This window comes from Lycium barbarum, chromosome 5, assembly GCF_019175385.1.
Source record: "Lycium barbarum isolate Lr01 chromosome 5, ASM1917538v2, whole genome shotgun sequence".
Lineage (NCBI taxonomy): Eukaryota > Viridiplantae > Streptophyta > Magnoliopsida > Solanales > Solanaceae > Lycium > Lycium barbarum.
Window position 1 is genome coordinate 8,559,439 of NC_083341.1, and position 17,661 is coordinate 8,577,099.

The 17,661-nt window shown below is 41.0% G+C and overlaps 1 protein-coding gene across 1 annotated transcript; it reads right to left on the reverse strand.

Annotated features, from left to right (window-relative positions):
* Window positions 1–878: 878 nt before the first annotated feature.
* LOC132640348 (probable methyltransferase PMT11) lies at window positions 879–8,480 on the reverse strand. Its single transcript, XM_060356906.1, has 9 exons — window positions 7,701–8,480; window positions 5,460–5,609; window positions 5,091–5,361; window positions 4,185–4,295; window positions 3,704–3,863; window positions 2,575–2,832; window positions 2,340–2,462; window positions 1,726–1,803; window positions 879–1,629 (listed from the first exon to the last, which is right to left on the reverse strand). The coding sequence occupies exons 1-9, from the start codon at window positions 8,313–8,315 to the stop codon at window positions 1,422–1,424; spliced, it is 1,974 nt and encodes a 657-aa protein (XP_060212889.1). The 5' UTR covers window positions 8,316–8,480; the 3' UTR covers window positions 879–1,421.
* Between the last annotated feature and the right edge of the window lie 9,181 nt (window positions 8,481–17,661).

A 17,661-nucleotide genomic window follows, 5' to 3' on the forward strand; every position in this document is an offset into this window, starting at 1 on the left:
TTCCCGCATTAAAAGATGATCAAATGCTAAATAAATTTTGAAACGGTGACTAATATTGATTAGCGGTTTGAAAAGTGGCTATTTAAAAACTTCTCCTCCATTTCAACTCAGGTCAAGGCCCAAAGTAATTACTTCAAGTTGATGATGGGAGTCCAATCCAGGTTCTGAAGCTGATTACTCTAGGGTCATTTGCACAAATGTCCCTATTTCAGGGTGGTCTTTAATTTTTGCTCCTCAAATTTGTGGTCTTTAATTTTTTCCCTTCAGCACTTTTAGCGCGACATAATTTAGATTTCGCTCCGCATAGTTTACATTTAGCTTCGGCATATGTATCGCAACATCGCACAATTTATGCCGGACAAGGTAAACTTTCAACATAATCTGAAAAATGTCATAAGTTTAGATTTCGCTCAGCATAGTTTACGTTTAGTTTAGACATATGTATCATAGCATCAACACAAGTTATGCCGGAAAAGGCAAAACTTTCAACACGCAACATAATCTAGAAAGAAAGAAAAAAACTACACAGCTTATGCCGCATAACTTAATCCTATAGAACTTGTGCTGAGCGAGACAAATGTTCAGCTTCCAAAGATAAAAATGTTACACAACTTATGTCGAGCGAAGCAAGTCTGAATATTTTCACTAAATAAGCAGCAGGGACAAAAAATAAGAACCATAGATATGAGGGACAAAAATTAAAGACCAATGCGTTTGAAGGACAATCCGTTCAAAACTTCATTACTCTATCGTTTAGTCCATTTAGCAACAAAACAAGAACAGCATATCATTTTGTACAAAATAAATATATCGAAGGAATCTCATGAGAATCAGCTCATAATGCAGCATGCAAGACGTTAAATTCACCCAAAAGCAAATTTCGAAGAAGGGATAACTCCTACTTAAATAAATCAATATGATGCATACTTTCTTTTTTTGTTCTACAACTTCTGGATCTATTGTTTGAATTTCTCAGCTTGAGTAAAAAATCAGTACATCTGCTGTAAATTATACTTAAAACAAAGATACACCATTGGAATCACGTAAACAGCAAAACTTATGACTAAAAGAACCCTCATATATAGTCACAGAACAATCAATTAAAATAAATACAACAATAAAGCTATGAAACTTCCGCATCTATGCTTTTAGGAACGAAGTAAATTTCTCGTGTTGGTAGTATAACACTTGTCTCCATCATGTGAAGCTATACCGTCTTCTGCTGTACATGTTATAGGCTACATGGTTCAAATAAAAGCTCGTGGAGGAAGCCGGACCATCACATTAGCAAAGCATCTTTCAGCTCCAATCACCGTAGAAACATAGAGTTTTGATACGTCCATGGAGTATCCTGATCTTCGAATAAAAGCATATGGTCAGACACAAATGTTGATTTCTCTCACATTTATATATATATTTCCTCAGGCTCGTAGAAGGTGTTTGTCACATGTCAATATCTTGTAACTTGCATGAGGACCCTCAGATGTGTCTCTCACGGTTACATGCCAACCCATGGCTTTCCCAATATCTTGAAGTTCATCCATGACAGCAACAGAATCACGGATGTACGCTCGTCCACCCGGCCTTAATATCCGGTCCATTTCAAGCATGATAGTCGACATGTTGCATCTGGTACATAGAAAGCAAACAAAATTAAGATCCAATGAATGCCGAGTTGGACCACAATATCATTTGTGAAGCAAATATTCAGTAAGGAATGTATACCTTTTTTGTTCGATGGAGAAGAGACCATTCGCATGCAATAAGTCATACGTTCTTGGGTAAGTATCAAATGGTTCACACCTGGAAAATTGCACAACTCTTTAATGGAAGATCCACTTGGATCAAATGATAATCACATGTTGAGATCAGAATGTCACGTATGTAATTCATGCAACCTATTTTCTACAGAATTCATTATGTGTTCCCTAAGGATTTCTATTTTGGGTAAGTATCAAATGGCTCACACCTGGAAAATTGCACAACTCTTTAATGGAAGATCCACTTGGATCAAATGATAATCACATGTTGAGATCAGAATGTCACGTATGTAATTCATGCAACCTATTTTCTACAGAATTCATTATGCGTTCCCTAAGGATTTCTATTTTCTTCACGTTTCGCATAGGATAGCATGTAAATATATGCCAGACTAGTATATCTTATCGCTTATGCATACAGACAAAACTGTCAACGGCATTGTTTCCTTTCTTCTTCATTTCCTTTTTTCCTTCTTTTTTTCCCAAGTCATATTAGTATTGCTAATGTAAGTCACAAGAATGATTGCATGGTAAATGCTAACTACAAATTAAATGCTGTGACGGATGAGCAATTCTTACCAGTCATGCATGACTCCAAGTAGTCCACGGTCAAAGATGACAGGTAAGGTATTTTGACCACTAACAGGGACAACATTTAGAACCCAGCAATCCAGTTGATTTTCAATTAATGCTGCTGCAAATCTGTTGAAAAAAACAATTAATAGGACATAATTATTCACCAACTTCAGAACCATAATGTTGATCAGATGATTGAAGTGACACAGAGGAAACCAACAGAGATAGAATAACGTACCCTCCAAAACCAGCTCTCATATCCATCACATTTCTAAGTTTGAACTTCTTCCAATGCCAGGCGCGGACATAGCTTCCGATTATTTCTTTCCAGAATTTTGACTCTGCCTTGAAAAGCTCTTTCCTAGACATAAAAGAATCTACTTGTATGCTCTGGAGCCTATCTGGAGGATACTGCAGGCGTGAAGGCCAATCGGTAATATTTGCACCATATCCTTCTTCAGGTAGTCGTGTAATACATGCTTTCAGATCAACGTACCTAAATGTAATTGTGAAAAAAAAAAATCATCCAGGGCCAGAATGAAAGGAATGTCTACATGGAACGAGAATCATTAATGCATGGTGAGCTATTGATTCGGTTGAAATGCCTTTCAGTGATGTTTACACTTTGAACATTCCCCATTGGTTTTTCAACAGCCGTCTAATAAAGAACAAGTCACTATTTTCACTAAAGGCAAGTACATTTTAGCATTATCAGGCTACAAGTAGCGGAAGTGCCGGTTCGATTTGTTATAACTAGGAAAAGATGAATCAAAACGACTAAGCTTGATAATCATTTTTCAGGCTTCAGACATGCCACTGATCAAATAGTGCCATGACTGTAAGCACCATTGAAACTTCTGCTGACATCATTATTATTTTGGTAGTCCCAACTCCAATCAACTTAACAACAATTATGCCTCAATCCTGAGCAAGTTGGGGTCGACTATCTGAATCATCATAGATTATGTCGCTAATCCTATTTAATAGACCCTAAATACAGATCCCAATCTCCATTCCCTCCTGAACACTATACTATACGATGAATAAACACACAATCAGATAAATACAAACTCTTATTTTGCTCTCAAACATGAAAAGGTAAAAATGGAGACCATCTGCAATAAATAATGTACCTTGACATAAATGCCAACATAATTTTTTCTACTGTGAAGAAAAGCTACTTCTCACGGGAAACCACATCCAATTGCTTTTTCAACTTAGACTACGATATTGACATATGCATTACGAGTGGAGGGAAGAGCACAGGGGGGATGGGGAGGGGGCGGGGTTTGAAATTTGAAACCTTTGTCCACTTTGACGAAAAAAAAAAAAAAAACATTAAACCAGCAAGATCAGTAGAATATTACCAAACATTGTCTGGGTCATCATGTAGATCACAAAGAGGTGGTTGGGTTCCTTCCTCGCGGTTTAAATAGCAACTGTTATTCATGGGCTTCTGCCATATAGCAATATAACCTTCCTTCTTCACAAGATTCCAGCAAAGACGAGTGGTAAGATTGACCATCTCTGGTGGAGGAAAGGACAAGAAAAAAAAAATGATTAGTTTTCAAGAACTAGAAGGCATGATAAAGTTTATAGGGAAAAGTTGCCACAGTTTCAAAGGATGGCTAGTATTTTTAACTTTAACAATTGGAGGGTGGAGTGAGAGAACAAGGGTACACATTGTAGTTTAAGCAAACTAAATTTTCCCTATCATTTTATTCATTTGTCAAAATTTGTTTATTTCATCAACAAAGTAGGAATTAAACTTAAAATGGGAAAAAAATTAAAATTTAATTGGAGTCATTTTTAAAATTGCTGACATGGTCTAAATAACTTTGTATTTACCTTCCCATTGTTCTTCCAGGGCTACTTCATGCTTATAAACAGGTTGTGCAGCCCAAACAAAATATCCACCAGCACGGAGTAATCTGTTGACTTCCAGTAGTAAAATCCCACCTTCACAAAAGTGTATCATAGGATGAAGGCACGAGTTAGAGATTCTCTTATACATGAGCAGCTAAATAAAAATCAGCAGACTTGGTTAAAATTGAAATATTTACTGTATCTCTTAAAGTTCACAATATACCTTCTAACAAAGAGACGGAATCCAGGAACAGGAAAATCATATCTTGAGTTAAAAAGACTTAACATATTTTCGGTTTCCCATTCAGGATTCTGAAGGGTATGGTACTCCTAACCTAGAAAAGATAGCTGTCTATAGAACACTAGAATATATAGATTAAAACTATAAGCTGTCACCTTAATGAATGAAAGTGATAAATGGAGCTCTGATATTAATTACAATAGCAACACTTCAATTTTAAAACAACCAACAATGTCCAAGGGGAATACGCATCTAAAAACTGTTTTTATGTACTTTATGTTAGGTTTCATAAATACAAATAAGAGAAAGCATTTCCCTATGCATTTCTCATACATTTCCCTATGCATTTCTCATAACTCTTTCAGCAAATTCCATTGACTATGTCAAAACACATTTCGCTTTCTTAGTTACTTTATCGATCTACCAAAACTATAAGCCGTAAAACTAGAGCTTGAAATTATCACATTTAGCAGATTATATATCTTTATCAGCATTCATGTGCTGACATTCTTGCCGCATCCCAAGGATACAAGACATAGGGTAACTATTTGCTCAAACACGACAATCTTGAGAAAACATCATCACACAAGATGGAAAATTCACTAACAATGTATGAATGGACATTAGCGTGATCTAGAAAAGCATACCATCACGGGTCCAATTGATCCTACACCTTGAACAATGGATTAGGTCAAATGCCTGACTTGGATAAAGTAAACGATGTGTTGCAATTGCAGCTACCATTGCAGGCACACCACGTTCAAGAGCAAACTGAATCTGGTTTTCATGAACATCTTTTGGAGCAACAGACAGGGTGAGCACATTCCTTGATAGTAAATAAGCACCAAAGCTTGCCACACCACAGCCAATATCTAGAGCAACTCGGACATGACGGCCAAATGCAATTTCGGGGAGCATCTAGCGAATAATGCCCAAAAACAAAATTAACAGAAAAAAGAACAACCTATTTTGTTCAATATGTTACCAGTTTAAATTGACAAAAATATTTTAAACACCTTTTCAATCTGATCCAAGTACTGATCAGCTCCATGTATAAACTGCGTGCCACCTCCAGGAAACTTGAACTTGTCCTTGTCTATCAATATCCAATTTTGACCCCCTTTATCCTCAGCTAGACGTGCATGAGGAACATTGCTGAACCAAACCTGCAGTATAGAAAGAAGTTGAACATTTCCACAAAATGAAGCTTTTGCAGTTTCCTTTTCCTTTGTCTATCCTCACATGAGTAATTATCCAAAATCAAACAACTACACCGACCAAGTGCTACAGAAATTAAACTTTGAGCTACTCACCAAAACCTCAAGATATTTCAGGAGAACATAACACAACTCATCACAATATCTGAAGAAATGCTTCAAAAATTAAAACTTTAAACTTGTAGGTTACACAACTAACAAAGACGAATACAGGATTTGAAGCTTATGGGTTCCTACATTGATCTCAAGTTAATAAGCAATGATAACTAGGTTCACAGTCAAATACTTATATATATTTCGTGAATCTCTTAATACATATGCAAGATTAGACTCTAATATCCATACACCAACTTTCTTAATACGTATATAGGATCACACTCTAAAATCCTTCAAAAATTAAACTTTGAACTTGTCGGCTACCATATATCAACTTTTATAGCCAATTAAAAATTTCTCTAGAAAATCATTTCTCAGATAAAAAAAAAATTACATAACTAACAGAGACGGCTCCAGGATTTAAAGTTTATGAGTTTCTACATCGATCTCAAGTTAATAAACCATAACAACAGGGATCATAGTCAAATATTTATAAATATTTAATGAATTTCAACAAAATGAAGTATAGAAAGAAGTTGAATTTTTCAACAAAATGAAGCTTTCGCAGTGTCTTTTTTCCTTTTTCCTTTGCCTCCCATGACTAATTCTCCAAACTCACACAACTACACTGGACAAGTGCTTCAAAAAATAAACTTTAAGCTACTCATCCAAAAGAACTCAAATATTTCAGGAAAACCTAAGACAACTCATCACAATATTTGAAGAAATTCTTCAAAATTAAAACTTTTAGACTTTTAGGTTACCATAAACCAACTTTAATATCCAATTAGAAAATGATCTAGAAAATCATTTATGAGATAAAAGCATGGGAAAAGGTCCAAATTTTCCCCTGAACTATACGATTTAGATCAAATTTACCCTCCGTTAAAAAAATGTCTCGTTTTTACCCTCGCCATTACCAAAATGGATGAACTTTTCCCTTCTGGGCTAACGGCAGCAGCATAAAGGGTAAATTTAGACCATTTGTAAGTTCTAAGGGAAAATATGGATCCTTCGCAAAGTTTAAATAACTAACAGAGACGGATCTAGGATTTAAAGTTTATGGGTTCCTACATCGATCTCAAGTTAATAAACAATAATAACTAGGTTCACAGTCAAATATTTAGTGAATTTCTCAAAACATATAGTAATTACACTCTGTATCCACCACTGATAACAAAAGTATCCAAAAATCACACAACTATGCTGACCGGGATTTGAAGTTTATGAGTTCCTACATCGATCTCAAGTTAACAAACGATAAAAACTAGGTTCACAGTCAAACATTTATAAATATCTAGTAAATTTCTTAACACAATACCGGATCTGAGCAAAAGCTTCTGGTTTCGTATAACACACCTCGTCACGTATCATAACTCATCACAATATCTAAAGAAATTCTTCAAAAATTAAAACTTTAAACTTGTAGGTTACCCTACACCAACTTTAATATCCAATAAGAAAATCATTTCAGGATTCAGGATTTGAAGTTCCTGGGTTCCTACATTGATCTCAAGTTAATAAACGACAACAACTGAGTTCTCACTCAAGCATTTATAAACATCTAGTAAATTTCTTAATACATATACAGGATCTGAGCAAAAGGTACTGAGTTTCATATAACGCACCTCGTCGCGACTTCTTGGCGTGAAATTAGGGGAAATTTGAGACATATACATGACTAGTTGACTACACTATAATATCCATACACCAACTTTCTTAATACATTACACTCTAAAATCCTTCAAATCATTTCTGAGATAAAACAATTTACATAACTAATACAGACGGATCCAGGATTTGAAGTTTATTCGTTCCTACATCAATCTCAAGTTAACAAACGCTAATGATTGGATTCACAGTCAAACATTTATAAATATCGAGTAAATATCTTAATACATATACAGGGTCTGAGCAAAAGCTACTGAGTTTCATATAACGCACCTCGTCGCGACTTCTTGGCCATGGAATCGGAGTTCGATAACCTCGTGGTGGCGGAACCAAACAATTCAATCCTTTACCTTTTTCAGGACAATGTCTCTCAAATTTCTCACCTCTTTCAGTTGTTTTCAATTTCTTAATCACTTCCACATTATCCAAACACGGTATATACTCTCTCATACTAGCTCGACACAGCCCAAACTTCTTAACCTTAAATTTATTAACTTTACCCCCATCACTTTCAATTACATCCGTTTCATTACCCCAATTTTCCACTTTATCAAAATCCCCAATTTCAAATTCATCCTTCATTACTCCGTTCTCATCTAATACACCCATCCTCTCCACCGCCGGTGGCGGCGGCGGCGGCGGAATTGAATATTCCGGTGATTTGGTGGTGGTTTGGTTAATTATGGGGGGTAAAGTGTAAGTTTTGTTGAAATTAGGGGAAATGGTGACGAATTGAGAAGTTGTGGGTGAGTTTTGGTGTGTGTTGAAGAAAATGAGTTGTTGAGATCCATCGGAGTAGTGTTTACCGAAGTAGAAGAAAGCTATTGAGAGTAATGTAAAGGATACTATTTTGATTAGTGTTGAAGATTTCAGTATTTCTCCTTTCATTTTTTTTTTTTCTTTCTTTCTTTCTTCTTTGGAGTTAAATGAATCAAATCTAAGAATTGATAGGCAAAATAAGATGTGGCAGAGTTTTATTATACAGCAGTGAGAGTTGAGAGAACAAGTGTTTCTTTGTAGATCTGGAAATGTGAGTGTAAAGTGTGATGTGAAGTGTCATGGACGTTGTTCTAGATTAAAATTAATTTATTTTAGGATTCGTTGGTAAAACTCATTGGCTCAACAACAATATTTGCCTTAAATTAATATATTCCTTTGGTTTGGGTATGTCAAGAGGAGAAATACAGATATCCCAGTACGGAGGGGTAGGCCGAAGAAGTATTAGGAAGAGGTGATTAAACATGATATGGCGCAGTTATAGCTTACCGAGGACATGACCTTAGATATGAGGGTATGGAGGATTAATATGAGGGTAGAAGGCTAGTAGATAGTCTCGTTTATCCTTTCATATTAGTAGTCGCATTGTCGCGCTATAGTTTCTTGTGCTTTGATTTCTGCTATTATCTGTTATTTCCTTTACTTTGATTATCTTATTTTATTTGTGGTAGCTACTGTCCCCCTTGCAAACTGCTTCATCATGGCTTAGTCGCTTTGTTATTTTCATTTCCATATCGATTTGAATTTCTTGGCCTTATCTGACCTCTTTTTATGCTTTCTATTGAACCGATGGTCTGTCGGAAATAACCGTCTTACCTTGGTAAGAGTAAGGTCTGCGTACATTCTACCCTTTCCAGACCCCACGTTGTGGGATTTCATTGGTTTGTCGTTGTTGATTTATTTTTACTTGTCATATTTCGCTTCACGAGAAGCAATTTGAGAAATTTTTGGAGCTAAATTGAATTAAGCTAATTCAACATTCTTAAATTAGAATTTAAATATTTAAAAACTATACGAAAAATACTACAAGTTGCTATGATTATACGAAAAATACTACAAGTTGCTATGTTTTTTCAAATTAATATGATGAAGAAATACATATTAAAATTTTGATCAAAGTTTATGTAGTTTGACTCTTGAGAAACGAAACGTGACAAGTAAGTGGAGAGAGTATATGCAAGCTAATGGCTATGTATTTATAAATAATTATTATTTAATTATAATTAAAAATTACATATTCTCACCTTATTAGAATCATCTAACCAGAATAAGTGAGATAATTTGATGTAAATATTGAGTACAAATACATTTTTACTTCATAATTTTTTAAATTTTTTTTACTCTTTATATGATATCGGTAAAAATACATTTTTGCTGGGATTGGAACCTTTAAATTATATGTTACTACTAGTGCACTCCTCACTCATCACAGATTATTCCATTTATGTCTAAATTATAAAAGTTATCTATTTGCCACTATTATAAATTATGATAGCATGTTTGGTTAAACTTTTAAAATATATCTATTTTGAAAGGTGTTTCTCAAAATAGTACTTCTTGGAGATTAACAATTTATACTACTGATGTTTGAGAAATAGTACTCTTCAAGTTATGTGTGATTATGCAATTCGAGAAATACTTTTGCAATATCAACAATTCATACTACTGATGTGTTTAAACTTCTGCATAAAAATTACTTTTTAAACTTTAAAAATAATTTGTGTTACTACTCAAAAATATTTATTTTCCTAAAAATTTGGCCAACCATCTTAACTTTCTAAAATAATTATTTATAACGAAAACGCTTTTAGCTCGTCAAAAGCTTGGTGAAACAAGCTATTAATTTAATAGTGTATGTCTTGTTCAAGGGGGCGATTAGGCCAACATATACGCTGAATAAAAATCTTCAAGTTAGGGGAAGTTCCAATATATTCTACCAAAAAATTACACATGCTGTTGTTAGTGTCGAGACATACATTTTCGAATCAAATCCCCTAAAAGACCTCGCTCCTATCCTAAAAGGAACCACACAAGATAATCCACCAACCTATGGTCCGACGTTCGCTTGGCCAACTAAAGACTTTCTTAACGAGTCGGTGTGACAAACAAGTGATGCCCTCTCACTTTTAGCCTCACCTCAACCTACATCAATACCATACTGATTGAGTCTAAAGTGATATGGTGCATGTCCAACAGACACCAGAATCGATTTTGAGAGGTTAGGGGAGCGAATATCGGTTCAACGGCTAATTCAGCTCACGGACTAACTGAACACCTCAGTTAGACTTGGACTTTAAGGATCCCAATTGCTGTAAATACTAGACAAAAGACAAACGATAGAGGATCTGACCCTTACAACACCACTCACAAGATCTGTATCCTCTTTTGTCTTATACTTGTATTCTTTCTTACCATTTTTGGTTTCCTTTAAAGCTCATACATTGTATCTCTTCACCTCCATCTTGTAACTATTCTAGTTTTATATATTTCGAAAAAGCATTGCACCATGTGAAGTCGGCCACTGATAATATCAATGGGATGGGACCTGTGTATACGGTGAAAACCGGATGAGGGCCAATCCGGGGTAACCGTGGCTCGGAGGAGGAAAAGGAAGGAAAGTTCGTGTATAAGCATCGGGTTTCCGGATAAGCATTCGGATCAAAGCCGAGCGGAAGCATCATCGGTCCCGGTTTTTAAGCCACCGAAGGTTCGGATCTCTTTCCGGGGGGTTACCGCCGGAAGTCCGGTACCCGTGAGTCCGTTGGTCCGTTATGACCGTTACTGGGGCGCAGCAGTGGTGTCACATCACGGTCGGCTACCAACTATGCGTGTGTCAGACGGCGCCGTCAGTCAGATCCCATCACATCCATACAGGGGCTGTCCTTTTATTATTATTTTATTACTTCACCCATGGGTTCATCACTATAAATAGGGCATTCCCTCCTCACTTTGGGGGTTGGTTGATCTTTTATTCAAAAGAACACTTGTAACACAATACATATATATATAGAGTTCTAGCAATCTCAATATTGATATTTTCCATTGTAAGTTTGTCATCTATATCATATTTTTTCAATCAAATTGGCCATACGCGGAGTCATCTGTCACTTGCGCTCCTTGCACGTTTATCAATAAGCATTCTCACCCACAGTTTGTAATAAACATTGGGACTCAAGCACATATCCTATACTCACACACAAATTCAATTGATTACCGAATCCGGGGTAAACAGTTTGGCGCCCACCGTGGGGCAAGGATAATAGTTCTTGGTCCTGATTCTTGTCGTTCTCACCTCCAAACCGTAACACTTCCGCCTCGTTTGTCTCGACAAAAACTGACTCATGGCTGATGTTGAGCAGTCCGGCCATGTCAATAATACCGAGATTGTGGCAGAAAACGAGGAAAGCGAATTACGGGGACTACCAAACCCCGCTGACCCGAACCGCATCGACTCGAGGGAGGGCCTCAACCGACAAAACACGGTGGATCAAATTAACGCCGCCCTACCGGCAACTGATCCCCTAAGAACTCGCAACTCCGTCACATTGTCTCGGACCCAAAGCCAGAAGGAGCCGGAGGCACCAAATGACGACATTAATTTGCGTTTGATTTTCGAGATGTTGCAGGAACAAAGAGCGGCAATCGCCGAGCAAGGGATGGCGATTGCCCGGTTGCAGAGCGGGCAGGGGGAGCCTGGGCCGGAAAAGGCCAAGGGAACAGCGGAAATCGAGAGAAGCAGGCCGCGGACGGTCGAGAGCAATGATTCGGGAGCCGGTTCTTCCACCGAGGTACTAAAGATGCTTGAAACCTTAGCGAAACGAGTGGACTCTACCGAAAAAAGGGTAGAGACTTACAATTCTCGGGTAGATCAGATACCGGGGGCTCCCCCTTTGCTGAAGGGGGCTAACTCGAAAAAATATATTCAAAGGCCTTTTCCCCCGAGTGCAGCGCCCAAGTTGATCCCGAAGAGATTCAAGATGCCGGACATTCAGAAATACGACGGCACCACGGACCCGCATGAGCACGTGACCTCGTACACCTGTGCTATCAAGGGTAATGATATGGAAGAAGATGAGATAGAGTCAGTACTGTTGAAAAAATTCGGGGAGACTCTGTCAAAAGGGGCGTTGACGTGGTACGACCATCTGCCCGAGCATTCGATCACTTCTTTTGAGATGCTCGCCGATGCCTTTGTGAAAGCCCACGCCGGTGCAATAAAAGTGCAGGCCCGTAAGGCTGACATTTTCCGGATAACCCAAAGGGACGGCGAGTTATTGCGGGAATTCGTCACCCGGTTCCAGAGGGAACGAATGGAGCTACCCCCGGTACCGGAAGAGTGGGCCGCACAGGCCTTCACAAAGGGCCTCAACATGCTAAGTTCGGTGGCCTCGGCAAAATTGAAAGAGATCTTGCTGGAATACGAGGCCGTAACGTGGGCCGACGTCCACAATCGGTATGAGTCAAAGATTCGGGTGGAGGATGATCAATTCGAGTTCTCTCCGGTAAGGACCAAAATAAGTAGAGGTTTCGAGCCGCCAAGGAAGGGATACGAGGCCATGTCTGAATCATCGAAAGGAAGGTTTCGGCCATATCCCTATCCGGATAAGCAAAGTTTCAGGTCGGAAAAGGCAATAGAAAGCCCGAGCCATTTCTCAGGACGCGGCAGCAAACGAGTGGAGCGGCCATCGAACAGTCGGGGACTCTCATTTAGGAGCGATGCCGGAAGTTCCGCCGGCAATAAAGTTCCTCCAAAAATTTCGGAATACAACTTCAACGTTAGTACTTCAAGACTTGTCTCGGCTATTGGACGTGTCCCCGATGTAAGGTGGCCTAAACCATTGAGGTCGGATCCGGGTCAGCGAGATCCGGGTGTAGTATGCGAGTATCACGGGACCCACGGGCATCGAACCGAAGATTGCCGTCAATTGAGAGACGAGGTAGCCCGGTTATTGAAAAATGGTCACCTCCGAGATCTGCTGAGCGACCGGGCCAAAAATCACTATAAGGAAAGGGAATCTTTTCAAAAGTCCGAGCCTGTCGAACCCCAGCATACGATCAACATGATAGTGGGCGGGACAGACGCCCCTCGAGGGCCGGTAATGAAGCGGACGAAGATCTCTATTGTTCGTGAAAAGCGCACCCGAGGCCATTCGGCCGAGGGATCCATCTTCTTTAATGACGAAGACGCAGAGGACATCGTTCAACCCCACAATGACGCATTGGTAATCTCTATACTAGTCTTTAAAACTAAGGTTAAACGTATTCTGATTGACCCAGGTAGCTCGGCCAACATCATCCGATGGAGGGTGGTTGAACAGCTAGGACTGCTCGGCCAGATCGCACCGGTGGCTCGGGTGCTAAGCGGGTTCAATATGGCGAGCGAAACCACAAAGGGGGAAATCTCATTGCCTGTAAATGTGGGTGGCACCATTCAGCAAACGATGTTCTATGTGATCGAGGGGGACATGAAATACAATGCATTATTGGGCAGACCTTGGATACATAGCATGAGGGCGGTGCCCTCAACACTACATCAGCTATTGAAATTCCCCACGCCGGAAGGAGTGAAAACCGTCCGGGGCGAGCAGCCCGCTGCAAGGGAAATGTTTGCAGTAGAAGAAGCGGCACCTCGGCCCGAGGGGCCGGAATGGAAAAGTGCAACCGGAGGCGAGATTCCCAAATAGCAATCAAAGTGCGCCGGGTTGAACCCGGTACATAAGGAGGAAGATTACGAGGTACCCAGATCGTTCGTCATGCCAGATGACTCGGATGCAACTCAGTCAACTGTGGAGGAATTGGAGCAGATCATCCTGTTCGAATATCTCCCGGACAGAAAGGTATACCTGGGCACGGGGCTCACCCCGGAGCTCAGGCGTCGATTAATTGAATTTCTTCGTGCTAACGCCGATTGCTTTGCATGGTCGCATATAGATATGACAGGTATATCACCAGAAATAGCAACTCACAAGCTCAGCCTGGATGGGAAGTTTACTCCGGTGAAACAGAAAAGGAGACCCATGGCGGAGGCTAAACACGCATTTGTGAAGGACGAGGTAGCAAAACTTTTGAAGATAGGATCCATCCGAGAGGTAAAGTACCCGGACTGGCTGACCAACGTTGTGGTAGTACCCAAAAAAGGTAACAAACTTCGAATGTGTGTCGACTTCAAAGATTTAAACAAGGCATGCCCGAAGGACTCGTTTCCGTTGCCTCATATCGACAGAATGATCGATGCGACGGCCGGGCATGAGATGTTGAGTTTTCTCGACGCTTACTCCGGGTATAACCAGATCCGGATGTACCCGGGGGATCAAGAGAAAACATCCTTCATCACCCGGTACGGGACCTACTGTTATAACGTCATGCCTTTCGGACTAAAAAATGCCGGTGCAACTTACCAACGCCTAGTTAATGAAATGTTCGAAGAACAGATAGGGAAAACAATGGAGGTTTACGTTGATGATATGGTTGTTAAGTCCCTGGAAACAGAGGACCATTTAAAGCATTTGCAGGAAACCTTCAATGTGCTTCGCAAATACAACATGAAGCTTAACCCGGAGAAGTGTGCATTCGGTGTGAGATCTGGCAGATTCCTAGGTTTCATGGTGTCAAACCGAGGGATCGAAATCAACCCGGACAAGATCAAAGCCATCGAAGATATCGAGGTAGTGAACAACATAAAGGGGGTTCAGAAACTCACCGGGAGAATCGCAGCACTAAGTCGCTTCATATCGAGATCCTCGGACAGGAGTCACCGGTTCTTCTCCTTGCTCAGAAAGAAGAATGATTTTATCTGGACACCGGAGTGCCAAGAAGCTCTGCAGGATCTGAAGAAGTACTTGTCTAACCCCCCTCTACTGCACACGCCGAAGGCAGGTGAGACACTATTTCTGTACCTAGCGGTCTCCAAAGTTGCGGTAAGCGGCGTTTTGGTCCGAGAAGAATCAGGTACGCAATTCCCTATCTATTACGTGAGTAGAACATTGGGGGATGCGGAGACCCGTTACCCCCATCTGGAAAAGTTGGCGTTGGCACTAGTAAGCGCCTCCAGAAAGCTTAAGCCTTACTTTCAAAGCCATCACATATGTGTAGTAACTACTTATCCTTTGAAAAACATCATGCATAAACCCGAGTTGTCGGGTAGGCTAATGAAGTGGGCTGTAGAGGTCAGCGGCTATGACCTCGAATACAGACCCCGAACGGCCATCAAATCCCAAATCTTAGCCGATTTCATAGCAGACTTCGCCCCAGCCATGGTCCCCGAGGTCGAAAAAGAGTTCCTGCTGACCTCGGGAAAGGCCACGGGCATTTGGTCTCTGTATACGGACGGGGCTTCGAACCTTAAAGGTTCCGGGCTTGGCATTGTCCTTAGGGCCCCGGCCGGTGATGTCATTCGACATTCCATCAAAACTATCAAGCTAACTAACAATGAAGCCGAGTATGAGGCTATGATTGCAGGATTAGAATTGGCCCGGAGTATGGGGGCAGAAACTATCGAGGCAAAGTGCGACTCGCTTTTGGTCGCAAACCAGGTGAATGGCACGTTTGAAGTCAAGGATGAACGGATGCAGAGGTATCTCGAGAAAACCAGAGTGATACTTCACTGATTTAAAAAATGGACCCTGGAGCATATACCGAGAGAACAGAACTGTGAGGCCGATGCACTGGCAAATTTGGGATCTGCGGTCGAAGGGGTCGAAATCAACTCCGGAGAAACGGTGCAACTGACAAGAACGGCCATAGAAAGCGGACACGCTGAAATATACTCGACAGGTCTGACTTGGGATTGGCGCAACAAATACATTGACTACTTCCGTGATGATAAGCTTCCAAGCGACCCGAAGGAGTCGCGTTCGTTACGAACGAAGGCAGCCCGATTTTGCTTAGTGGACGGTCAATTATACCGACGCTCTTTCCACGGACCCTTGGCTAAATGTTTGGGCCCCGGGGAAACGGAGTATGTGATGAGGGAAGTACATGAAGGGACCTGTGGCAATCACTCTGGTGCGGAAGCTCTGGTCCGGAATCTGATCAGGGCCGGGTATTACTGGAATCAGATGGATGAAGACACGAGAAACTTCGTCCGAAAATGTGACGGGTGTCAGAGGCATGCCCCGATGGTTCACCGGCCCGGGGAGTCGTTGCATTCAGTGGTCTCACCATGGCCGTTCATGAAATGGGGAATGGACATCGTGGGTCCGTTACCCCGGGCACCAGGTAAGGCACACTTTATTTTATTTATGACTGATTACTTTTCTAAATGGGTCGAAGCGCAGGCCTTTGAAAAAATCAGAGAAAAGGAGGTTATCGACTTCGTTTGGGACCACATCGTCTGCCGTTTCGGCATTCCAGCCGAAATAACTTGTGATAACGGTCCTCAGTTCATCGGTAGTAAGGTCGACAGTTTCCTCGAGGGGTTGAAGATCAAGAAGATTGTGTCGACCCCATATCACCCGTGTGCAAACGGACAGGCGGAATCCACTAACAAGACAATAATCCAAAGTCTAAGGAAGCGGCTGGAAGCATCGAAGCACCGTTGGAGAGAAGTGTTGCCCGAGGTACTATGGGCTTACCGAACCACGGCGAAGTCCAGCACGGGCGAGACCCCTTTCTCGTTGGTATACGGGACCGAAGCCCTTATCCCCGTCGAGGTTGGCGAGCCGACTCTCCGTTTCAAGTATGCAACCGAGGAGTTAAACGGGGAGGCCATGGTTGTAAGGCTCGACCTGGCAGATGAGATGCGCGAAAGAACTTTGGTCCGAATTGCGGCTCAAAAGCAGAGGATGGAAAGGTACTACAATCGGAGAGCCAAATTTCGGCATTTCCGGGTTGGGGACCTGGTACTTCGAAAAGTCACTTTGCATACAAAAAACCCAAGCGAGGGAAAGCTAGGACCAAACTGGGAAGGGCCGTACAAGGTGACCGGTGTAACAGGCAAAGGATCGTACCAGTTGGAATCCATGGATGGACAATGCCTACGCAACAACTGGAACATAGCCCATCTGAAAAGATATTACTGCTAAGGTATGATCCTCTCATGTACCTTCTGTTAACCGTATTGTCTTTTTGCAGGAAATCGAACACAACACAAAAATAGAAACTTAGGACTGAAAGCACGTGTTGCACTCTTTTCCTTAAGCGCGGTTTTGTCCCAAAATGGGTTTTCCGCCGAGGTTTTTAATGAGGCAACGAGTACAGCGTGCTACGCAATAAAGGCCAAGGGCCAGAACTCGGACACCCGAGGTTGCATCTTCCGAGTGAGGGCTTGGTAACACTCACCCGACCTCGAAGCTCGGATCAGTGTTAAGGGGCCACAGTAAAAGCATAGGGAAGAAATTCAGCATTTGCCACGGCAAAAGCATAGGCCGGCCACCGGCCTCCGACATCGATGTAAGGACCAAACGATCATAATGAATCGTGTCCCATTTAGTGTTTGCTATGGCAAAGGTACAACCGA